We start from the raw sequence: 25,447 nt of genomic DNA, 5'->3' as shown, positions 1-25,447 counted from the left end.
AGAGAGAGAGAGAGAGAGCAAGAGAGAGCTGCCTTATAGCTGCTAAGACTGCAGACAGAAATAGCACAACCACTGTGAGCTGTGCGCGGCTCATCTCATCCAAGACCACGTTTTATCTTTCATTAATCAGTTGCTCAGAAAGAAGGAAATGACATCTGGTCCATTCTTCTTCTGCGTCTTCATTATTGGAAAATATTGTGAGTATACTCGGCGTCTAATTTTATGTGCCTTAGAGCTTTGTGAAATAGTCTCAAGTACAAATGTTCATTCCTTACATTCATGCTTTTAAGCTAAAAGGCATGCTCTGATAGAAATTGCAAGCTCACTTTAGAATCATTCTTCTTAGGATATTTCTGATATTTGTACTGGAATATTTTGTCATATCAAAAGTTAAGCAAAACTAACATATATATAAGCCTATGCTTTATTACAGCCAACTTTAATCTCTGATAAAATTTAATATTTAAAGAGAGTCTGTAAGTTCTGTGCAAGGACTATGCCTGTTGTTCTACCCCAGAAAGGTCCTAATATTTGTTTATTTCTATGTGGTTGTAGCACATTGCCATCCTGTGAGGTGCCGTCTGGGGTGGACATCCACACAGAGATGTAGCCATGTAACTCTTTTGCCAGGGTTTTGCACTGTTCCTTGAAAGAAAAGCAAGGAGAAGCATAAAGAAATGAAAAGCATAGGGACTCAAGAAAATAAAAAGTCATTTTACTTTTATTATAATGGCAAATTTATATATTAAGCCATGTTTGTATATTAAGCCATGTTTTTTAAAATCTTATTTAAAATTTAAGAGAAGGGGTTGTTAATACATTATACCTCATTAAATTGTCTCTCTGAGTTAAGAAAACATCTGTGCTTGTTAGAACAATGAGATAATCCAACCCCGGGTCAGAAGGAAAGTTTCTGAGTCTCTTTAATACACTAGGATTGCAGGAGAAGGGGGTTGTGAGCGTCATCAGATTTAAAACACAAGCATATTTGTATTCTTTTGTCTCTCAAATTCTACAAGTGTGGTATTTATACTTAGATATTCTACTGAATTTCTCAGGGTCACAGTCCACCTTGAATCTCTTAATTCTGATAGCAAATACTCTATTTTGATGATTTTTTTCTCCTTTTTTCCTCTGGCCACAGTACAACTAGATAGTTAAAGATTGAGACAATTTCAAAACTAGAGAAATTACCAAGAATCCCCGAGACTCTTCTGCTCTTAATTTTCTATATCTCAATCTTAACTGTGACATTCATACTTTACCTAAAGTAAGAAAAATCTCAAACTACAAATCATAATAAAAGACTGGATCTTTCTAATTATAACCCAGTACTTAAGGTATCAGGGCTACAAACACACACACACACACACACACACACACACACACACACACGAGCTATACCTGAGATTTTGACATTTGCAGCAAAAGCTCTTTGAAATTAATGATCAATTTTCACATTTCCTATTCAATCTCAAGGAGGTGCATAGATTGAGAGACCTAAAGGAATTATTCTACAACAGGTGATCTAGTAGGAAGAGCTAAAGATGTATAATAAGTGATCAGAGCAGGTTAAGAAGGAATTTTTACTGATGTGATACTAAAGATGTTCCAGGCTATAAAAATTCCCCATGTTCAATTAACTTCTTAATGTATTTTTTTAGAAAGGATTTTTTGTGTAGCCTTGGCTGTCCTAAAACTCACTCTATAGACTAGGTTGGCCTTGAACTCACAGAGTTTTACCTGACTCTGTCTCCTGAGTGCTGGAATTAAAAGCATGCATCACTACTCCCCTGCAATAAATTTTCATAATCAAAACTTTGAAAGTGATAAGGATGATGATAATACCAGAATCCTCCATCCTTTTACATTGAAGTTCTCTTTAGGTTTAAAAAAAACAAAAGCAAAAGCAAAACAACAACAACAACAAAACAGAAAACAGTGTAAATAGTTGCCTTGTTGTACATTGCAAATTCTCAACATTCTATGCTTTCTACTGGGGTGAGGGCAACATGGTAGCACAGAGCTGAGAGTAGAATTCTAGAACTACTGTAATATCTGGGCAACTGGGGGGAACTTTTGCAGAAACCCCCAAATAATAACCTATAATAAGCTCAGTCCACCTTTATTGTAGCCCATCACACAACTCCATCTAAGTTTCTGTGCATACAGCACAGAACCTCAGCAGTCACACATCGGGCCAGGCTGCTCACCCTCCACTGCTGCCCTGAGCTGCGGATTCTCTGCTCTATTTTCTGGGTTTTCTTTGTTTGCCTTGTTTAGTTGTTGTATTGTGTTATGCTACCCAATATTGGGTTGTGGTGTGGTGGTTGTGCAGTGTTGTGCTGGGTTGTTTTGGGTTGATCCTGACCTCTGGCACTTTGGAAAGGTGATGTGATATCAAGGAAGACACCATCCGACCATGTGCAGATGTGGAGCTAAGTCCTGGTTCCATGATTCTCAGCAGTTAATTTGCCATCCTTGAACCTTAATTTGTGAAAATGGCAATCAAACATTTTATCCTGTCTACTTCCCGGGGGCCCGTGTGTTCAGGGTTTGCTCGGAAAGAAAATTAAATCTTCACAACGACGATCATGTAGAGACAGTTCAGCAAGACCCAAGGATATGGTGTGCCTTGTCACAAGGCTCACACTAATAAATGTCAAGATTCGAGCGATTTGGATTCATGCTTTTTTCCCATGAACAATGATTACCCTCAGCAGGGGTGGCACAAATAACTGGGCCTTGCAAACAGCAAAATTCCTTATAGATGTAGATCTATTGGCCATGTGTTAGCCAAAAACACAAGTGAATGCCAGATACTTTCACAAGCAATGGGATAAAGTGTAACTGCAGCTTCGGCCTTGCTCTGAAGGGACAGAGTGGCCATAGCAGCACCTTAACCCAGAATTGCCATTCAGTGACACACCCAAGATGATCTGCGCTCGAACGACCTGGCCTTTTATCCTTCAGTCCTCTACCCATAGCCATGAGCCATAAAGACACCAAAGCTAATCTGTTTAGTTTGATGCTAGTTTAGTTATGTAAGGCCGTGCCATCAGAGGAAGCTGAGAAGGGGCAGGGGGACCCCACTGTGGGATTTTCTGAAGTTCTTGTCTATGGTTATTTCGGAATTACATGTTTTAAAAACATCCTCAGAATGTGTTGTGTCATAAATCCTTTTCAGCGATTTTTTTTCTACTTATTAAATAATATCTCAAGCAAAAAAAAAAAAAAACATTTTTATGTAATACTTTAGGTAGGAGGAAAACAAGGGAAGGAAGTAGAGGTCCTCAGAAACAAGCCTGACCCACTTCAGAGTTTCTGAAGGATTAGCTCAGATGTGGAGGGCTCAAGCTGCAGAACCCCATGGAGACTTAGCAGACAGCCTGGCCTTTGCCCTAGAGCCATCCCCTGCTCAACGTAACTTCTTATCTTCTCTCTAACTGGTATTTTCCGAAGTCCTTGTCAGTCTACAGTCTAAAGACAGATGACACACAAAAGCCACACAAACTTGATAAAGACATTAAAACAGACACACATGGACGTATTTACCCATGTCCAAATGTGGGAGAATAAATTTATCAATGCACACAGACTACAGGATATATAATGTTCTACGTCGTTTTTGTGAAGGTTGGTTGCTACAGTTTTGGGCTATTCTGACTCTGAAGTTGGGCTCAGATTTTTAAGTTCCAACCAGATAGAAAATTAATAAATCTGTGTAAATACATTACCATCTGAAAAAAAAAGGTAACAAATTATGTGTGTGAAGTAAGTAGGCACTCAAGCCTAATTTCACACATCAAAACAAACTTTTTCCACTGAAGTGCCTGTCGGTGGGTAGTTTGTTCCACTGAAGTGCCTGTCGGTGGGTAGTTTGTTCAGTTAACTTTTCTCCTTTTCTTTTTTTCTTTTAAAAAAAAGTTATTAGCATTTCAACACCTTAATTTTTAGCTTTGTGGTAATAGTTTTTATCTATTCCATTGGCTGTGAGCTTTCCATGAGCAAGGGACCATGTTAAATGAACACAAACATCTCATGTTCCCTCATAACTTATGAGATGTCCGGTCCTCCCTTAAAGTAGAAAACAGAAAATGAGGGATTCTCTCCAATACGTCCTTGGCTCTACTTTCTAAAAAAGTGTTGCAAAAGAGACTTGAATCCAAGTCTTTCTCCTTAACAACAGTCTTCCAGCAAAGTGTGACTTCGTTCTAATGCTTCCAAAATAACAGTATCTTAGAATGAAAAGGTACTTTTCAGACACCCTGATCTGGCTCACTTGACCACAAGTTTCACACAAATTAGATAGTGCCCACTTCAGAACCTGAGCTGCCCAGGGTCTCAAAGCCAGAAATCCAGGTTTTCTACCACATAGGATGCGGTCAGGCCCGTTCACCCTCAGTGTCCACGTATCTCTTCTTCCAGACGGGCGTGAGGCTCTACGTGCCAATTAATGCATACCAGTAACGAATGGAATGTTAACAACTTGTATGTGTAGAAAACACTTTTGTTTCTGACCATATAGCAAGTAATTAACATCAGCTTAATTCCTGTGTCAGCACCCTCCTCCCTCTTCCCTCCTCCCTCCTCCTTCCTCCTTCCTCCCTGGCTATGTCCTCCCTCACTGGCTCCACAGCCCTGGGAGCGCCATCTCCTTTCTGATGTAGAGAGATCCAAAACCACCTCTTCTTCCTCTTCCTGTTTCCAGCTCCAGGCACTGCCCTGGTCCAAACACCCAGAATCCACCCTTGACAACAGGAATCCCTTTTCTTCTTTGCTCACAGGCAACAGCAAGTTATAAAAACTTCAGATTTAGATTTTTATCTCCAGCATCATACACACACACACACACACACACACACACACACACACACACAAATCAAGTAACAAAAAGAGGACATTATAAAGCATTCTCTTCTCTCCTTTGTGTTAAAAAATAATATTTTCTTGTTTTATCGTATTGTGTATGTTGTTAAATGGATTTCATTTCATAATTGGTTCAATATTTATCTGAATTAACTGAAGTCCCTCATTTCTTCACGTTTCTATAATAATTAATATATCTTTTGGAAATAATTAAAAACCTCCTGAGAGCTCATCATTGAGAAGAGGGCTCGCAGAACTCTCTCACTGGCTGTTTGGGGCCATGCACTTCCCTGACCTCTGGCTGTGGCACCTGTCCCTTCCTGCTTGTCTCCCCACATGGTTCTCCAGGACTCTCCAAATCCTATCTCAGGGATGACAGTATTCATGCAACAGTGTAGAACTCTGCCCCCGACCTCTTCTCAAACTCAGTGTCAGGTCCACCTCTAGTCAGGGTGCCCAGTGAAAGTCAAATGTCACCCTCATGATTAACTACAGTGAGGGGCAGCAGAGGTTCTGGCTCATTCTTCAGAGGTGAGATTTGCTGTTTTTAAAAGGTAGTCGGCATTTTAAGTGATTAGATGGTTTCGTTAGAGACTGTGTGGGCACTTGAACAGAGAGTCTGCAGAGCTGTGAACCATTTTGCTGATTATAGCATCTTGTCACATGGAGGTCTCCTAATCATCTTTTCCCTGGACTCTCATTTGATTCACTTAAGGAGACATAATGTGAGGTTTCCTTTTTTGCTGTCTGGAACCTAAATCTAATGTGAACTGCTGTGGTCTTAGGCAATTTCATAAGTAATATTTTTTTAATTTCAGTTTTATAAAAGTAAAGCTTCTTTGAGTTGGACAGAAAGAGAATGCTTTCAGAGGATAACACTCATCTCCGACACAGAAAGAGGTTAAGGCTTTTTCTCTTCATTATCTTGGCTTATTTCTAAACACGGCTCTCCTGTTGCATATATTGCCCATAAAGGGCAGGAAATAACAAAAGGGCAGAATATCGCCTAAAAATAGAAATACTATAGACTGAAGTTATTAAATCCTAGCCTCAAATGTTATGATTTATCCAATAGGGTACCCTAATGTAGTCACTTGGCTTGCCCCTGCCTGGTAAAGAAACACTTCAAATCTTTCTCACAGCCCATGAGAAAGGCTCTGGTTCAACCTCCCCAGTGCCATATTTACAGTCAGGCCCTTTGATGGTAATGGCAACTCTGTTCTCCGATCCCCCAAGTCACCAGTTTTTCCAATTTCAGTAGTTTCGTGGGCCCTGAGCTCCCGTGTATCCCAGTTCTCCCAAGACTTTCCTCCCTGCAGAAAGAATTGCACCTCCTGCTTTCCCACTTGTTCTGGTACCATATAGTTAGGACAACGGAGATACTGCTGATTCACAGCATCACCCTAAACCCACTCTCATCCACTTGTTGCCTTTCCAGCCCTGTTTGCAGAGGTGGGTAATGTGTTTTTTCTTCTGTAGGGAGTAAAAAGTGCTTGAGGAGCACGTAGTGAGTCATCATTGTGGTGGAAAGCCACCTCAGGTTTTAATAAGTCATGGCTTGCTACATTGTTAATCCTGTAGTGGTAGCTGACTATGCATTCAGAGGCATCTGACTTCTTATTCATTCTACAGGGTAAGACCATCCTTGCATTTGAGATACCAGCGTCGGGATGAAGTGGGCACTTGAAAACCTAGCTCTTATCCCAAGCTGCTTTCTAGCCCCCTCCAGTTTGTTTCTTCTGTGAATTCTGTCCCTCCTTGCTTCTCCCCAACATGGAAGCTGCTGGCTGATTCATGTGCTTGTACATTTCCTTTGCCACCTCCAGGCAGCCCAGATTATGGGTGTTAAGAGGGTCAGACATGACTTCTTGTTCCTGTAGTGTTGGCTTCTCCTCTCTGTCTTAACTTGCCATTATTTTCCTTAGTCTCGCTGTGACTCCTAATAAAGTATCCACAGTGATGTGTTCTCCTTAATTGATCCCAAAGCCTGCTCACCTAATAAATCCAAATTTCACAGAAGAGTTGTATGACACATACCTACAGTTACACACACACACACACACACAAAACACACATTCTTACAGACATATATACACACATACCACACACACACACACACACACACACACGCTATCTGAATTCATAAGCACTGGGGCTAATGTTTTCGAGTGTTGAGTAAATTGGTTCCACCATCTTACCCAAACATAAAAGGATTCTGTACCTTCACCCATTTAAACAGATAAGCTTAACTTCATAGGTTTGAAATTAAAATGTTATAGGATAAAAATGAATATGAGCTTGCAGATTTTAATAAGAAATGTACATGTCTTGATCCACTTAGAGAGATCAAATAAGCTGTCATGTAATGATTTCCTGAGAGTTTCCATCCAGGCCACATATTTTCGATATGTTAATGAAAACAGCTGATCGAGTTCTTGGTGCATCAGGCGCTCGCTTCAGGCACTGAGCACAAATCTCTGTCCCCTTGTTCCCTCACAAATCCTGGCCCTTTGCCTTTCTTCTGTCACAGTCTCTTCTCATTCACTGCTGTTATTGTATTTGTTATGGCTTCTTGGCTGTGAATGCTTTAATATGTTTTTCCCAACGTGGGCTGTTAATGCTTGGTGCATTTGGAATAGTCCGGAAGATTGGTTGGGCACTTTTACTTTCCCAGTTGTGGCTAATTTGTTAGAAATTGCAAATGGCCTGGTGGTATATAAATATTTCTACTTTCTCACACATTTCAAACTGAGGAAGACGACGTGGTCAGGCATGCTTTCTGCCGGCTTCTCCTAATCTCGCCTAGCTTTCCTCTGTGTGTTAAGGTCCAAAGAAGTTGCCAGGGGCTCAGTTAAATTTATTTTTTTATTTCTGCTCTTCTGACTGTAGTTCTTACCCCTGACCTTGTAAGCTAACAGCCCAATTTAAGTCTGTGAAAAAGAGATTGATTTCATTTTGGGTTTCAACAATATTCTGGACAGCTGAATTCACTGCAGCCCTGGCCAGAGCAATGCAGTAGCATTGGGCTACCAAAGCCACTTTAATGTGGAAAAATGCAATGCAGTAGCATTGGGCTACCAAAGCCACTTTAATGTGGAAAAATGCACGTACTACTTCTGAGCTGCTCTTGGGTATCTGCTTAGCCTCTGTGCTAACCTGTAGAGCAGATCTGAAACTATTCTCACTATTTTGTAAGTCAGAAGAGGTGCGCGCACACACACAAAGAGTTAGAGGGTCTTATTTTTCCCTTAATCAATGATAGAGAAATTTAAATAGACACAAACTTGACTTACTAAAGCATGAAGAGAGAAACACACCAGTGCCAGGTGCCACCCTTATTACATTCCCCTAAGTCTAGCTATAATGTAGTCTCACACACACACACACACACACACACACACACACACACACAAATGCCTAGTTAGATAAGAATGAATGAATAAGTATGGTACTGATGAAGGAAACTGAAATTTAGCAAGATAGTGAACTATGGGAGGAAGGAAAAATGAAGACTGCAGAACTGAGAAAAGACAAATGATATTTTGAGCAATGGTAGGCACAGAGAACGCTCACAGGTATAAAAGAAGGCCTTGTGGCAGTCCAAGACTCAGAGCCAGACACACACACGTTGGAGATGATGTTCGTACAACGGTTGCTCCATATCCTTCCCCCAGAATGGTTGTCACTGCCTCTAGGATGGGCTAAAGAATGGTTCACTTTATAGTAACCACACAGTCCTGTATCATGAAATCAGAGACTATTTGCCAGTAAGAGCTCGAACCACAAAGCCAGAGTACTTTGAAATAGAATTGTGATGAAAATCTAGGTTAAGTATGAACTCATAGCACCAGAGTTTTAGCTATGTCCCAGCCGTGACCAGAGGACCCCAGTGAGTGTACCTGTTAACCCTCACTCTATGAGATTATACAAGAAAATCCGGGTCGGCAAAGCTTACACAATGGCCATGTTTACTCACGTTAGCAACGAAGCATCTTTACTAAAAAAAACAAAAACTGTGTTTGACCAAAAACTGTGTTTGACCTACTCAAATCAGATTCTAATATCTTGACTCAAAATCCTACATCACTTTGATGCCACTTCTCCCCGTTCTTCTGTCTTAGTGGCCTTTCTGCTGTGGTGAAGAGATATTATGACCAAGGCAACTTATAAGAGTTAATGTGGCTTAAAGATTCCAGAGGATTAGGGTCTGTATCCATCGGGACAGGGAGCATGGCAGCAGGCAGGCAGGCATGGCTGGTGTTGGAGCAGTAGCTAAGAGCTTACATCTGGTTGGCATATCTCCTCCAACAAGGCCACACCTCCATCTTCTTCCCAAACATTTCCACTAACTGGGAAATGTGGATTATGGGGTCCCACATCCATTCAGGGCTTGGGGGACACGGGAAGTTTTGTCTACACTTTCCCCATGTGGAGCCAGATGGGCATTGGACTACAGGAAGCTGCTGGATCCTGCTCTGGGACATGGGGAGTGCAGTCTGAGGTCCCCAGAGACTGCCGGAGCTGGCTTGGGGGTCCCCGGGCCTGTAGAGGGCCTGGGATCGTCTGATTCTCAGATTCTTGGGCACGCGGATACTGTTAGGAGACATGAACAAGCTGAGAATGGAGTGGGGGCCCCTGTGGGCTGGGTCTAGCCTGGGCTGAAATGGAAAAGAGGGGATCTCCGGCTGGGTCCCTCAGGGAGGAATCCTTGGCTTGCCAAGGGTGGCTTGGCTTAGTGGAGGCCATGGCTGGGAGCACTGAGAAGTCTTCTGCAGGAGACTAGATGCAGCTCTTTATACGAAGTCTTGTTCCATTGCTCCCCATGGCAGATCCCGATGAAAAGAGACAGTCCATGTTTTAAAAGCATTTATTGTCATGGTGGAGAGTTGTGATGAATAAAACCATACCCCACTTTCTCAGGGTGGGCCTGGGGTTAAATACATTTTACAGGGCAGAGTGTCTGTGATGGAGTGCTTAATTGGCTAAACCCTTCAGGCCTTTAGGTACCTCATTAAAATGGAGATCTGTCTTGAGGCTACATGATCTGTGGTCATGTCCTCTACTTGCGGAGGGGCTTGGGGGCATTGCCCTTACATGACTCATGGCCACAGACTTATGGAGAGCTGCTGCCTCATGCCAGGGGCCTAGTGTCCAAGAGTGTGGCAAAATGCCTACTGTCCCTTGTAAAGTGATCACCTGTAGGTCCACCAGGATTTCAAACCTTGCTCGACCAGAAACCAGGCAGCCTTTCACAGAGCCACAGGGGACCAAGCATCCAAATATCTAATCTTATGGAGACCATTCTCATTCAAATCAGCACAGTTACCCAAAACTGACTCCCTTCACTTTTTCTTTGTTTACAGTCACCTACTTTGCATGTAAATTTTATTTTCAGTTCCCGTTTCCCCAGTTCCTGTGTCAGTTTTACGTTTGTATTGTCTGGATTACCATGTCTGGAAGACCGTGGGAGGAGGCATTATTTCACGGGCTCACATGTTCAGGTGGCTCAGCCCAGAGGCGCTTGGTCCCCTGTGCTTGGACGAATACCGTAGGAATGGGACTGTGTATCAGAGCTGCTTCATTGCATCCTTTCAGACAGCAAGCAGAGATTTAAGACTGAATTCCCAGTATAAACTTCAAAGTTCTTCTGTGACATACTTCCCCCAGCCCTGCCTCCCAGCACTTCCACAGCCTCCCCAAATAATACCAACACCTGAGGACCACGCCTCTAAAAACAAGCCCAGGGGAAAGATGTTTCATACTGACAGCATAAAGAAAACAACATATGCATTTTATATGCTTTTTCCGTTTTTCTAACAATACTATTCACAGTATTGTAAAAATAAAAATAACAAAATGCAGAAATGTTACTCTAAATATAGAAAAATCCTAATGGCCAAGGTTATTTATTAACCTTATTATACAATTTTTTTTCCAGTGAAGTCCCTAAAGCAGTAAGATGTGCAATCCATAATTGAAAGGAGCAAAGAATGATCTGATATGGTAATCTCCTTCGCTTGGAAGCTGAGCTCTCTGATTAGTCACTGAGGAATGTATTCTACTTTAACATTTGCACTGGGGAAACCACAGCAAGGTTTTAATATGAGTTTTAATATTCTTGATTCTATGTACTTAAGTACATAAACGTGCTAGGTCAAAGTCGCTGCACTTTGGTTGTTGGTGTGAACTATTGACCTTACTAAAGTTGTGGCACTGTCAGATACATTACTGAAGTTCTAGTTAAAGGACAACACAAGTAATATTTAGTTAAACCATGGAAGGTAGTATAGCCTCGTCTCTCCTAACGCAAGACACAGTTTCAGGGAGATATGTGAACTTGTGAAGGTCACAGGCTCACAAAAGACTCAGAGTTGAACTCAGTATCATCTAATTCCCAAGTTGGGTGCTTCTTTCCGTTCACCATGCCAACCCCAAAACCATGCTGTCCAGTTATAGGCACGATCTGTCTTTTGTTCGGCCAGTACTCCTGTTCCCACATACAGATGAGCAAGCTGATCCAGCCAGCTGCAGTCAGCTCAGATCTGCCAGGTATTACTCCCCCCGAAGGAGGAAGACGCTACACAAATAGCAGTGGTATAGCATATTCAAAGTTTCCAGGGCAGGGAGGGGCATGACAGAGGTAGGAGATGACAAGGGCTTCAGTGGCTTATGAAAGGCTGAAACACACGCTTGAAGAAAGCGGGAGAGGATTGTCGCAACCAGATCACGAAGGCCTTTGACCACCACACTCCGGAATTTGGACTGCAGTAAATATTTGGAACAGAAGGTTTTCACAGAATGGTATCAGGAAGTGTTTGGCTTAGGAAGTGGCTCTTGTGACTGAAAAGAAAAATGGTCTAGAAGGGGAAGCCCTTACAGACTCCTTGAAAGAGGCATGGCGGCTTCACTCAGTCACTGGAAAAGTAGATAACGTACTCAGTTGCTGGTCTTACGTTTTCGTAGGACCTCTTTATGTTTTTAATGTATTTTCCTCCTGTAAGAGCAGGATGTAATTGGCCTGAAAGCTGAAGCTGCCCCATTCAAAATGTGCCAGGAATACTCATTCTGCACAGTTTTTAATTTCCATAAAAGCTGCCTAACTGTAGTCACGCTAACTAATTTGTTTGAAGAAAATCTTTAAAATAAGAAAAGGCATCATATAATTCTTACAAGAAATTAATAATGTAGCCCAAGTCTATCTGAAAACAAGCATTTTGTGGATACAGCATACATTATATGACATTGACTATAGCTTCTAATGTGACTGAATAAAAATACAGATTCATTAGGAAAATGTCTGAGCTGCTTTGATTTATTTATGAAGATTAGGGACTCGCCTTCTGCTGAACCAAGTCATGCTCCTCTAGTGGGTAAACTGTTTGCTGGTATAAATGAAAGACATACTTGCAAATTGTGTGCAGGATCTCAAAATGACACAACCAGGAAACCAAATATATTCTGGAGTCTCAGAATTAGCGAAGTAATAAAGTTCACACAGGCAGGCTAAAGAAATTTCTTAAATGGGGAATACACCATTTTACCATTTCTTATAAATAGTACATAGCTGTCGTAGCTACTTTCCTTTTTCTGTGTTAAAATACCATGGCATTCCAGAGGATTAGAGTCCATGATGGTGGAGCAAACACAGCAGGTGGCTGGCAGATGGGGCAGCAGTTGAGAGCTCTCATCTCTCTCCAGTAGGAAGCAGAGAGAGCTAACTGGAAATGGCTGGAGTCCTTTTAAACCTCAAGGCCCACTGTCTTTGTTACCTTTCTATTGCTGTGAGACACTGTGACCAAGGCAACTTATTAAAAAAAGGGTTTATTGGGGCTTGCAGTTTCAGAAGATGAGCCCAGGAACATCAGGACCAGGAAGATAGCCAAGAATGTGCGGGCACAGTGCTGGAGCTCTAGCTGAGGGCCTAATCCTCAAACACAAGCTTGAGACAGAGAGATGGAGAGAGGAGGAGAAGGAGTGGAGAGAGAGGGAGATAGAGAGAGTGTGTGCAAGCTGTCTGGGGAGGATGTGGGCTTTTGAAACCTAAAGGCCCACACCTAGTGGCACACATCCTTCATCAAGGCCATAGCCCCTAATTCTTCCCAAACAGTTCTACCAACTAGGGCAAGACTATTCAAATATATGACCCTATGAAGACCATTCTCCTTCAAACCACCACACCCACCCACAGTAACACATTTTCTTCACCAGCAAGGCCATACCTCTGAGTCCTCCCTAAACAGCCAACAACTGAGATCATGTGTCTTAAATGTTGGGGCCAGGGCATACCTCATAACCACAAGTTCTACTCCAATTTATAGGAACCGAGCTGATGCAGGAAAACTGTGTTCTGTTCCCTTGATTAGTACAATGTATGTTCTAAACTCTAAAGTCCAGTCCCTCTGGGATTTTTAGCCATCACTTGGTAACAGCCACAGTGTGGTGAAGCCCTGACTGGCTTTACTCAAGAGCTCATCAGAATTTAAAATGTTTTATTTTTTTCTCTTTTCTGCCTTTATTTTCCCTTTATTCTTCCTTGACCTCCTTCCAAAACAAACAAAAACAACAACAACCAAAAAAAAAAAAAAATACAAGTAAGTTTCCTTAGTCTAGTTATCCCTTAGACAGAATCTATGGGCCCTAGAATTTTGGGGAGGCCAAGGAAGGGCAATATATTCTGAGGAACCGAGGACTCACTGGCTGACTGTACCAATCTCAGACAACAGGGATGTTTCTAGGAATTCAGTCTTATTTGGTGAGGGGTGGGGAAGAGGCGTGCTTTCCACGAATACTGCATAGAGCTCCACAGCACAGTTGTCAAGTTCTGTCCTAGATGCTCCAAGTGAACAAACACCTGTTCATGCTCCCTTCCTTCAACTCTAAGTTTACCACAGTATGCCTGCCACCAATGAAGTCATTTAAAAAATCATTGGGGAACACACAAAGGCCTATAGGGATGTGCGTTCTAGAAGTATACTTATCAGAAGGTAGACTAATTGCCTTAGTTTCATTTCCTGTAGCTTTTATAAAATATCCTAACAAAAGTCACTTAAGGGGGAAAAGGCTTCTCTGACTCACAGTGCTGGGCTGCAATGGCTTGAAAGTCAAAACATCAGGAACCGGAAGCAGGAACCGGAAGCAGAGGTCACATTGCATGCACAGCCAACCAGAGGCCAAGGATTAATGAAACCTCACTTGGGCTCAGACCCCCCCCCTCCTATTCATTCAGCCCAGGGCCAAGCCCATGAAACAGCCCTGCCCACGTCCAGAAGGGGCCTCCCCCACCTCAATTAACCCAGTGTAACAATATTTAAAGAAGATAATGGATTTCAGTGGGAGGACAAAGGGGGATTTGAACAGGAGAAATAGAGGGATGGCAGGATGTAAATACAGGACATGTATGAAATTCTCAAAATAAAATTTCAACTTCAAGAAAGAAAATTCCTCACATGCCCAGAGTCAGCCTAATCTAGAGAAACCCTCATTGAGACTCTCTTCCTAGTTTTATCTACATTGTATCAAGTCCAAAATCAAAACTAACCGTCATACTAATAAATACATTTCCCAATGGTAATATGTTCTAAAGAAAGGAAACACAATGGAATAGAACAGTAACTAGCAAGGTATGTAGGGAATGTTAGCTAGAATGATCCTAAACTGTGTCTCACATCCAAGTACTAACCAGGCCGAACCTGCCTCGCCCCAAATCAAGGCAGTATTTTAGCAAACATCAACAGTCTTTCTAAGGGAGCGCAACTTATGAGAAGAACTCCTTGCTCTGTAAGGAGTCAGGTAGCCATAATCCAGATATCCAGACACATGGACTGACTCATTCAAAGACCTGGAAGTAAGACCAAGCTGGGAACACAGAGTGGAGAGTGCTAAAAAGAAGGGGAAAAGAAAGAAGGAAGGAATCAAGCCAACGGACAGATGTGACCTCTTCATAGATGATACAAGGGTAAAGGTGAAAAGGTGTTACTCTAAAGACAATAAGACCCCAGGAGAGTTTTTGAATCAGGACACTTTGTGCTCTCTGGTTTTGAAGAATCTTCTAGCTGCTGTTTGATGGCCAGGCTGGCAAAAGGCAGAGTAGAAAACCAGCCGCTGAAGAGGAAAAGACTCCTGTTCAGACAGCTTGGTTATCCACCCTTGGGGCATGGTAGAGATGGGGAGTCGACACATTAATAACAGTTGTAGACAACAGTTCTCTGACACTTGAAAACCAGGTGAAAGGTGAGAAAAAGAATTGCTTAACCCTAAAAATAAGAGGAGGCAAAATGACTCAGAGGGTCAGAGGAAAGCCAGTCATTGTCCGTAAAGAAAGAGTATGGAGTCAGGCAGTGGTGGCACACCTGCAATCCCAGCACTCGAGCGGCAGAGGCAGGTGGATCTCTGTGAGTGGGAGGCCAGCCTTCTCTATAGAGCTGGTTCCAGGACAGCCAGGGCTATACAGAGATCTACTGTCTTGGAAAAGCAACCTCCTGCCCCACTAAAGAATATGTAGCAATCTAGATCTTCTCTCCCTAATAAGTAACTATAGGGCTATGGTGCTTACCTACCACAGGTGCCTGTCTCACCCACTTAATGATCTTGTGAGCTGGATACAGATGGGTATTCAGCAGGCAATCAGACAAAGCAAGGCCAGACGGCAACAGCTGTAACAAAGTATAGCAGAAGGGGAGAAGACAAATTCTCCCTCACTGCTTAACCTGGTGACCCGACTCAGCCGCCACCTCCATCCCAAGTTTTACTCTTAATTTGAGGTGGCAGCAGTGAACAGAGAAAGGAGGCCATGACACCAGCAACATAAACCAAGTGCTTGCTAGAAGGCATGTTCGTTACAGGGCAATCGGGAGAGGCTTGGAGGTGCCTCACAAGGAGCATAAGTATTGGCTGGTTACTGATAGACATTTGTAAGACGAGATCAAAGATGTCAATAATCTCTGTGTGGTAGGAAAGAGGCCCTTTCCTTCCATGTGGACCATGTGTGGGACAGCAGGTCTTTAACATAAGGTGCTTATAATGTTATGGGTTGATGGTTGGTGGGATGCTGCGCATGGAGTCCCTGAAATGTGATTTTAGTTACAATATAACTAACCAAGAAGTTAAGGCAGGTGGACAGAGGTAGTCAACCTTTGTCCTCAGAAAAAGGGCAGCAGTGAGTAGCTCCTTTATACTCCTTAATGTCACTTAACTGCACTTAAAACCTGGGAGATATTGAACCTTATTTCTAAAATACACATTTAAGAATCTGTTCAGAGGTTGTAGAGACAGTTTAGAGTTAAAAACACAGCAAAACTGTCCTAAGACTGGTCCAAGGAAAACTGCACATTGAGTTCTAGCCACTCTTCCCAAATGCCTCAATTTACCTTTGGAACCATGGTTCATGGGAGGTCCTGTTTTCCATGTCCATGGTCTTCGAATTGTTCTCAGCCGATGTTCACTGTGAAACATCACGCATCTCCTCTAGCTTTCAAAGTTATCTGTGGAGTGATGGTGTTTCTGTGTACATGTGTGTACAGCTAAATGTGTGCACATGTTTCGGAATGCAGAGACAAAAGATCAATGTTGAGTGTCTTCTTCACTCACCCTCCACCTTATTTTTTGAAACAAAGTCTCTCAGTGAACTTGGAATTTGATGATGAGGTGAGGCTAATCCGAGGACACATTGTCTCTGACCATCTCCCACAGTGCTGGAGTTACAAGCATCAGCTATCACACCAAGCTTTTTTATGTGAGTGCTGGGTATCCAAACTTAACTCTTCATCCCTGCATGGCAAAATCTTCATTGAGCCGCCTCCACAGCCCACGGCATCACTTCTAAAGCATGATTCTCTCTAATCCAACTACTTGCCTAGAATGTGCGAAGGCTCCAGATTCAAACTCCAGCATTGTAATAACACTACTAATAATTTAATGATAATTTATTGAAGACACACTCCTTAGGGAAAAAGAAAGTTGTCACGATGGCTGATCATGGAGACTTTGACCATAAGGCTAAGTAGTAAGCAAAAGAAAGACAGTACCATTTTGTCTCCTGGACATGAGAGAGCATAGATTGGAATGGTGGATGAGACAGTAAGAGTAGAAATTAAGTGTTAAGTGAAAAGTTATTGAGAAGAAATACAACTCAAGTGCCCTTGGTTTCGAATCTTACTTCCTGGCTGCTCCATCAGGATAATCGGTGAAACTGCCCATTTCCACATCAGAGAGGAGGAATGAACTGAGACTGTTTGGTGGTGTAAGAATGCCATAGCCTGCTACATGTTAGAAATACATAAACACAAAGCACAGAAACCTCAACTATTCTATATTGGAAAATGGGTGTGTTCACGTGTTTATTGAACAAATAGTGAACCCGGATTAATATGTAAGACATCGCACAATTGAGGGTGTTTTTTTTTTATTCTAAACACTCAAAAACTGGTTTTTAACATGGCAGGCATTAAAAAAGAAAAGAGAAGGTAACTTGTGTTCTCTCAGAACACTTCTGTTCACTCTTTACACAAAGGACTAATAGCCATGAGAATCTGTCTTCAGCTGTAGCAGACTCAGATATTAAGTGGTCATAACTGTAGCGATAATATCACAGAGCCAGACAGGTTAATGACACAACTGGGTGGCTGGTGAAAATACAGGGGAGAAAAGCTAACAAAAGGTGACAGAACTCCACAGGACATAGAATAAAAATCAATTAGGCCTAAAAGCATCCTGGACTGCTCCATAAGGTAGATAATCCATTCAGAAAATTATGGGAACTTCAGACATAAAGCTAAGCCAACAGGAGTCTATTTGAGACACTGGTGTGGAACTCTGCCACACATTTCACTACAAGGGAGATAAAAGAAATAGGGATCTAAGTGAAATGAGAAGAGGAGGGGGGGAAAAAAACCTTATTTTTTTTTCTTTTTTTTAAATTGAAAATTCATAAATATATTCTGATCACTGTTTCCCCTATCCCAGACCCTCCCCACCCTCCCACCTGTTCAACTCTTTTTTGTTTATTTGTTTGTTTGTTTGTTTGTTTTTCAAGACAAGGTTTCTCTGTGTGGCTCTGGCTGTCCTGGAACTCTCTCTGTAGACCGGGCTGGCCTCGAACTCAGAAATCTGCCTGCCTCTGCCTCCCAAGTGCTGGAGTTAAAGGCGTGCGCCACCACTGCCCATCTTGACTCTTTACATTACCTTCTTGATCTCTCTCTTTAGAAACCAGACCCAAAAAGGAAAGAAAAAAAAAGAGCAAGAAATATGCATAAACACACCACACATACACGCATACACATAGGAACATAGGATTGGATGTTAAAACACACAAACAGAAGATTAGCTAGATTTTTTTTTAATGCTTAATCAATGTAATATGAGAAAAAACTCAAAAAGTAATAATTTTTGTTGGCCATCTGCTGCTGGCCACGGGATCTACCCTTAAGTGTGGTGTGTATGCCCGGTGAGACTCCCCTGGGAAAAACTAATTTCCCTTAGCAAGATGGTATCAATTGGAGACAGCTTTGGAGGTAGGGATGGGGGCTTGTGTCCATTTCCCCTCTAAGTGACGGAACCCTGTCTGACTTGAACCAGTGCAGGTCTCGTGCATGCTGCCACAGTCTCTGAGTTCATATGTGTGTCAGTACTGTTGTGTCTGGAAAACCCTGCTTCCTTGATGTCATCCAAAACCATCTGGCTCTTACAATCGTTCCACTTCTTCTTCCCCATAGATCCCTGAGCCCCAAGGGGAGGGGTTTGATAGAGACCTCCCATTTAGAAGTGAGTGTTCCAAGGTCTCTCACTCTCTGTACATTGTCCAGTTGTGGGTCTCTGTATTAGTTCCCATCTACAGCAAGGAGTTTCTCTGATGGTGTCATGGCAAGACACTAATCTATGGGTGTAGCAGAATGTTCTTAGGAGTTGCTGTTTTGTTGCTATTTCGTTCAGCAGAGTAACACTATTTGATTTCCCCCAAGGCCCATGGTCAATCAAGACATAGGTTCCAGGCTACCCAAATAGTGTCAGGCATGGGTGTCATCTCATGGAGTGGGCCTGGAATCTAACCAGATAGTGGTTGGTTACTTCCACAATGTTTGTGCCACTGGTGTCTTTACCACAGTCAGGATACTGTTGCATATTGCAGAGTCTGTGGCTAGGTTAGTGGTCACCTTTCCCTGATGATAACATGGAGAGTACCTGACAGTACCATGAACAGTCAGTAGGGCTGAAGGTTCTACTAAGGCACCATCCTGACTTCTCCATGTTGAATGAAATATGTAAGTATTGTCTTCAGCAATCGTCAATGTGTGGAGATCAACCCATAGCCCTAGCAAGAGCCTGAGTTGTTTGAGCATTTCCATAGGGCCTCTTTAGCCAGCAACACAATTAGATGGAACTCATTTCTGGCACTTGAAGATTCACTTGGTAGCTATGTATGTGTGTGCATGTGCAGAGTATGTATCTAATTGGATTCTACATGCTTTGGTACAGTTTAACCATCACTATGTGTTGAAGTTACTGTCTCTTTTTATCAGTGTGTATATCTGAATTCTTTGTCAAAAATCAGGTGTCTACATCCAGAGACTGCCCCACCCGGGGATCCATCCCATAATCAGCCACCAAACGCAGACACTATTGCATATGCCCGCAAGATTTTGCTGAAAGGACCCTGATATAGCTGTCTCTTGTGAGGCTATGCCAGTGCCTGGCAAATACCGAAGTGGATACTCACAGTCATCTATTGGATGGAACACAGGGCCCCCAAAGGAGGAGCTAGAGAAAGTACCCAAGGAGCTGAAGGGGTCTGCAACCCTATAGGTAGAACAACAATATGAACTAACCAGTACCCCCCAGAGCTCGTGTCTCTAGCTGCATATGTAGCAGAAGATGGCCTAGTCGGCCATCATTGGGAAGAGAGGCCCCTTGGTCTTGTAAACTTTATATGACCCAGCACAGGGGAACACCAGGGCCAAGAAGTGGGAATGGGTGGGTAGGGGAGCAGGGAAGGGGGAGGGTATAAGGGACTTTCAGGATAGCATTTGAAATGTAAATATCTAATAAAAAATTGAAAAAAAATCAGGTGTCTATAGATATGTGGACTTATGTCTAGGTCTTCAATTAGATTCCATTGATCAACACATATGTTTTTATGTCAATACTATGCTGTTTTTATTACTATATCTCTGTATTAAAACTTGAACTTTGAGATGCTGATACCTCCAGCAGTTCTTTTATTTATTCAGGATTATTTAGCTATCCTGTGTGTGTGTGTGTGTGTGTGTGTGTGTGTGTGTGAGAGAGAGAGAGAGAGAGAGAGAGAGAGAGAGAGAGAGAGAGAGAGAACTTCAAGTACTGTACTGAATAGATGGGGAGAGAGTAGACATCCTTGTTCCTGATTTTAGTGAAAATTCTTTGGGTTTCTATCCATTTAGGTTGAGGTTGGCTGTGAGCTTGCTGCAAATTGCATTTATTATGTTGTGGTATAACCCTTTTATCCCTAGTACCTCAGGAATGTCGATATGGAGGTGTGTTAGACTTGTCAAGGCCTTCCCTGCATCTGAGATGACGTGGTTTTTGACTTTCACTCTGCTTATGAGGTAGATTGGGTTTATGAATTTGCATGTGTCGAATCACCCTCCTTCTCTGGGATCAAGCTTACTTGATCATAGAAGATAATCTTTTTCTAATGTGTTCTTGGATTTGGTTTGCAAGTATTTTATTGAGAAGTTTTGAATCTTGCTCATAAGGGAAATTAGTCTGCAATTTTCTGTCTTTGTCTATTGGTTGATTGACATATAGACAGCTCTGTGGAAATGTGATTGCCTAGAAAGGGTCTGATCTGAGGGGAGCAGAGTGGATGGGGTGTAGATCCAGAAGAGCTGTGTGCTTGAGCTCTTCTTAGCCTCTCTCTTAAGTCTTTCTTCTTCTCAAGTAGAGCAAGGCATCCTGCAGAAGATCTCTGACCTACTGTGGGACAAGGGCAGGTCACAGAAGTTCTTTATGGCCAGTGCTTACACAGAAAAGCAAGGGAAAGTCAGGGCAGTATTTTTAGATTTTGTTACTGACTTTGGGGAAAGTTCTTGTTTCTATGATCCACCACGAGGAAGAGGAATTCCCGTTTCTGTGGCTTGTCTAGTGAAGAGGAGAAGAAATAGGGATGAGAGCCAGGAAAGCAAGAGAAAGCAGAATTTGTGCTTCCGAGCCTGCTTCTGGCTTCACTGTGGGGCAGAGATTCTCAGCCTTCCTAACGCTGCAAATGTAGGTCCTCATGTTTTGGTAACTCCAACCAAAGGCTAGTTCATTGCTACATCATAGCTGTAATTTTGTTACTATTATGAATCGTAATGTAAATGTTTCTGAAGCTAGAGGTTTGCCAAAGAGGTCTTAAGCCACAGGTTGAGAACCACTGCTTTAGGGTCTCATTTTTCTGAGCTGAACATTCTTCTTTGATCCCACAAAGTAGAATCATGCTTTAAGTCTAGTTAGGTATAAATTCCAACTTCTCTAAATTAACAAAATCCATATTCAAAAATATTTACTATTCTGGTCAGACATTCAGTCACTCAATAAAGATTTACCACATCAAGGTGTTTTGTGAAATCACAGTACACAGATCAAAAATATCATACAAAGTCTAAAATATTCTGAGTTCCCTGTAGCATCTGTTGATGTTATTCATAGGTTTGTGGAGCTAATGCATGCTTCCTGAAAATATTTTGTGGCTGTCTTTTCCTTGTTCACATACTTGAATTGTCTAATTTTTTGAAACCTCCGGAAATTATTTCAGTAACTCAGTCTATTCTTTAATAATCCTCATAGTTAAAAAATGATTCCTTATCACTAACATGGATATGCCCCTCTGGCACAAGTGACATAAACTTCAGTCTCTTTCCCAAGACACTCATCTAGAACAGGAGCCATCACTGCTTCCAGAAGAGCAAAACAGAGCGCTTGCCCCCCACTCGCCGGTGTCCAGCTACTTCCGAGTTCTCTTGAGATCAATTATAAAATCTAAACAATAAGACAAGGAGCCAGAAAAATAGTTAACTACCTGTTCCATAATGAGCAGTCTGTGGATATTTCTATCATGCATTGCTGTGGTGTGAAAGTGTCTCCCAGCAGTGTACATGAGGTTGGTCCCCAGACAGTGACACCGATAGTCAGTAGTGTAACCTTTTCGAGGTAGACCCTCCTGGAAGGTGCTAGGTCACTGGGGAAATGCATTTGAAGAGGGTGTCAGAACCCCAGCACCTCTGACCTCGTTGCTGACCTCGTTGCCATGAGGTGAACACCTTCCTCTGTCATACACTCCACCATGATGTATTGTCCTTCGAGACAGGCCACTGGCCGTGGACTGACACTCCAAAACTTTGAACCAAATAACCCTCTCCTTGTTTTACCACGATTTGTTTTTCACATAGTTTGAAGCAATGATGGACAGCCAGCTACTCCATACCTAGTTAAGCATCTGTCAACATAGGCTTTTCTGAGATTTTAGGACATATAAACTGTCCTGTGAATGAAACATGTTTATTCGAATTCCTGGCTTCTGCCTACTAGATGTCAGTAACACACTCTACATTCTGACAATCAAAGTTTTTTTTTTTCCAGACATAGATAATTGTGGTTACATGTAGTCTGAGCTCCACGGAAAGTATATTAGTCAGTGCTCTCTGGATGAACATTGCTAACTGATAGAGGATGTATTAAATCTGTTTATATAATAAGGTCTAGGTAGTCCAACAATGACTGCCTCACACTAGAGAGGTCAAGAATCTGGAAGTTTCTCTGCTGGTGCAGACGAACGTCTCAGCTGTCTCAATATGGCACTAAGGGCCTGGAGAATTTTTGGAGAGCTGTTGCTCTTGGGTCTACTTTGGAAGTCCAAGAAGTCTGGCTCTATCAAGAAAGGAGTACGCAGTGGCAACAATGTAGATGAATTTTTCATCAAGAGTGTAGTCAAGTGAGCAAAGGACAGCAGTTCCTTCTTCCGGCCCTTTCATCCTTGCTCTCCAGCTTCCACCTTTGAACCACACCAACACTGAGTAAAAAGACCCCAGAGTTCCACAGAACCTAGCTGCTGTCCCCGAATGTGTACACAGGTCACACAGACCCCAGGACACAAATGCAACCAGACAAAAATGGCAGCAATTTGCTCTCAGACAGAAAAAACAAAACCACTGGTGCTCACCAAGCTTCCTGTTTCTCGTTTTCTAATCAGTAGACATGATTGTTCAACTCTTTTAACTGCTACCCAGTCTCCAAGAACTTCCAGGAAAGACAAGGCTTAAATGATTCAGGAAAAAATTTTCTCCTGTGAAAGTAAATACCCAGTGGAGTGAGGAGACAGCCTACAGGACAGGAGCGATACCTGCCAGGGGATGCATGTCTAGAGTAGATCGATGATAGATAGATAGATAGATAGATAGATAGATAGATAGATAGATAGATAGATAGATAGATAGACAGACAGACAGACAGACAGACAGACAGACAGACAGACAGACAGACAGATAGATAGATAGATAGATAGATAGATAGATAGATAGATAGATAGATAGATAGTGACGGACAAAGAAAGAGATAGACTGAGAGAGAAAGGGAGGAAACAGGAGGAAGGGGGAAGAAAGATAGCCAAATGGCTATCCAGTCTTTGAAAATAAAAAATATGTTCAATAGCATTATCATCAAGCAACTATAAATTAAAATTACTTTGAGATTCTATCTCAACCCAATTAGAATAGTTATTCTCAACTATTTACTGCTGATAGGAACTGGAATAACTTGCAATTATTGTGGAAGTTCCTCAGAAAACCAAAAATAGAATTGTCATATGGCAAAACTATTGTACTCCTGGGCACATACCCAAAGGAACCATCGGTATACCACACAGACACCTGAACATCCATGTTTTCCGTGTTTATTAAACACTAGTCATAGCAGCCAAGGTAAAGAATCAGACCATTAATGGATGAAGAAAAACATCAACTAGATAAATGGAATTGTGTAATTCAGCAAAATGAGTGGACCTGGAGGTCATCATGTCAAATAAAATAATCTAGCCTCAAAAGAAAAAACAGTGCATGTCTCTCTCATAAGCAGAACCAAGATTTAACAATTACACACACACACACACACACACACACACACAAACACACACACACACGACATAAATACAGAGAATGGTAAGAATGGAAGAATTGGCCAAAAAGGATGAGAAAGAACAAAAGAGGCTCATGGGAGATAGAAAGACAAAACTGCATTTTCTGTCTTCCATATACTGAACCTAGATTTAACTATATGTATGACATGATGCAGACGAGGGACTATTAGCATGAAGGAAAGCCATTTAATTACTGTGCTCACTGATTTTCCACATAATGAGAGCTAAAATCAAGGCTTTCCTAAGTTCACAGATGAATGGAGGTGACAGATGAAGGCTGGGCCCTAGTCCGTGGAGTCCCAGCACTCAATGCTTCTCTTCTACCACACCGGGGAATATCTGTGTGACAATTAAGCGTCCAGTGTTAAACAAGTGGCTGCAAACTCTCAATTAATGGCTTGTGGATTAACACAGAGAGATTGATTTTCTTTTCTAATATGAAGTGCAAGATTATAACTTGCAAACTGGGACAGATGGAAGCCAGTCAAGATGCAGTTGTCTTTTTAGTAGGAAATTAACATCCCTATAAAATCCACAGACATGTTAAATGCTTTCCTCTGCTTTGGTGATATTATTGAATTGGCATGAGAGTGATACATAAAATTAAATGACAAGTGAAATTGACCATCAGACCAAAGGAACCTCAGAATTGCAACTATTCATTTATGGAAAACCAAGGTATAAGATTTGTAGACTATTCTAATACTTAGTGCAACTTTTCTCCCTCAGAGGAAAGGCAAGCTCTCTCCTCCATAAACAGGGATGGTAGGGGCAGGAAGCAGAAGGGTCCATGCTCTCCTTTAGCTGCTCCTCCCCAGCTTCTGTGAAGAATGTGAACTTGAGGCTGCAAGGCTGCTGGGGTCCACCCTGTTAAACAGAACATAGCACACCTGCATGCCAGGCCCGCACCTGCCCGCAGTGGCTCTTTGCTTCCATCTGGCTAGGCACCAGGAAAGATGTAATAGTTGTAATCCCTCCTAATCAAATCAGGCCAGCCAGGATACCACCAACTCTACCACTTCTGGCACTTCAGTGTTGTAGTCTTCATAGTCTCCCAGATGGTCCTGCTGTCCTTTCTAATACATTGCCAATCTGAGACTTTACACCTTTGAAAGGAAACTTGGTGAAAACTTGATGAAAAAAGACACTTGTACTTCTGTTTCTTCGATGGCTTTGCTTTGCTTTGCTTTGCTTTGCTTTGCTTTGCTTTGCTTTGCTTTGCTTTGCTTTGCCTCTTTGCTTTGCTTTGCTTTGCTTTGCTTTTTGCTTTGCTTTGCTTTGCTTTGCTTTGCTTTGCTTTGCTTTGCTTTGCTTTGCTGCTTTATTTTGCTTTGCTGCTTTGCTGCTTTGCTTTGCTTTGCTTTGCTTTGCTTTGCTTTGCTTTGCTTTGCTTTGCTTTGCTTTGCTTTGCTTTGCTTTGCTTTGCTTTGCTTTGCT

At 42.1% G+C, this 25,447-nt stretch overlaps 1 protein-coding gene across 7 annotated transcripts in view; it reads left to right on the top strand.

Annotated features, from left to right (window-relative positions):
- The first annotated feature begins 21 nt into the window (after positions 1-21).
- Rxfp1 (relaxin family peptide receptor 1) overlaps positions 22-25,447 on the top strand; it is a 94,220-nt gene continuing 68,794 nt past the window's right edge. For 6 of the 7 annotated variants that reach the window (XM_029538142.1, XM_029538145.1, XM_029538143.1 and 3 more), the window contains exon 1: positions 22-197. In XM_029538142.1, the coding sequence (XP_029394002.1) occupies positions 149-197 (49 nt within the window). In that variant the 5' untranslated portion in view covers positions 22-148. The remainder of the gene's footprint in view (positions 198-25,447) is intronic. The other variant, XM_029538144.1, reaches the window with a different exon arrangement.

This window comes from Mus pahari, chromosome 4 (assembly GCF_900095145.1).
Source record: "Mus pahari chromosome 4, PAHARI_EIJ_v1.1, whole genome shotgun sequence".
Lineage (NCBI taxonomy): Eukaryota > Metazoa > Chordata > Mammalia > Rodentia > Muridae > Mus > Mus pahari.
This window is presented reverse-complemented; position numbering and strand designations above follow the sequence as displayed.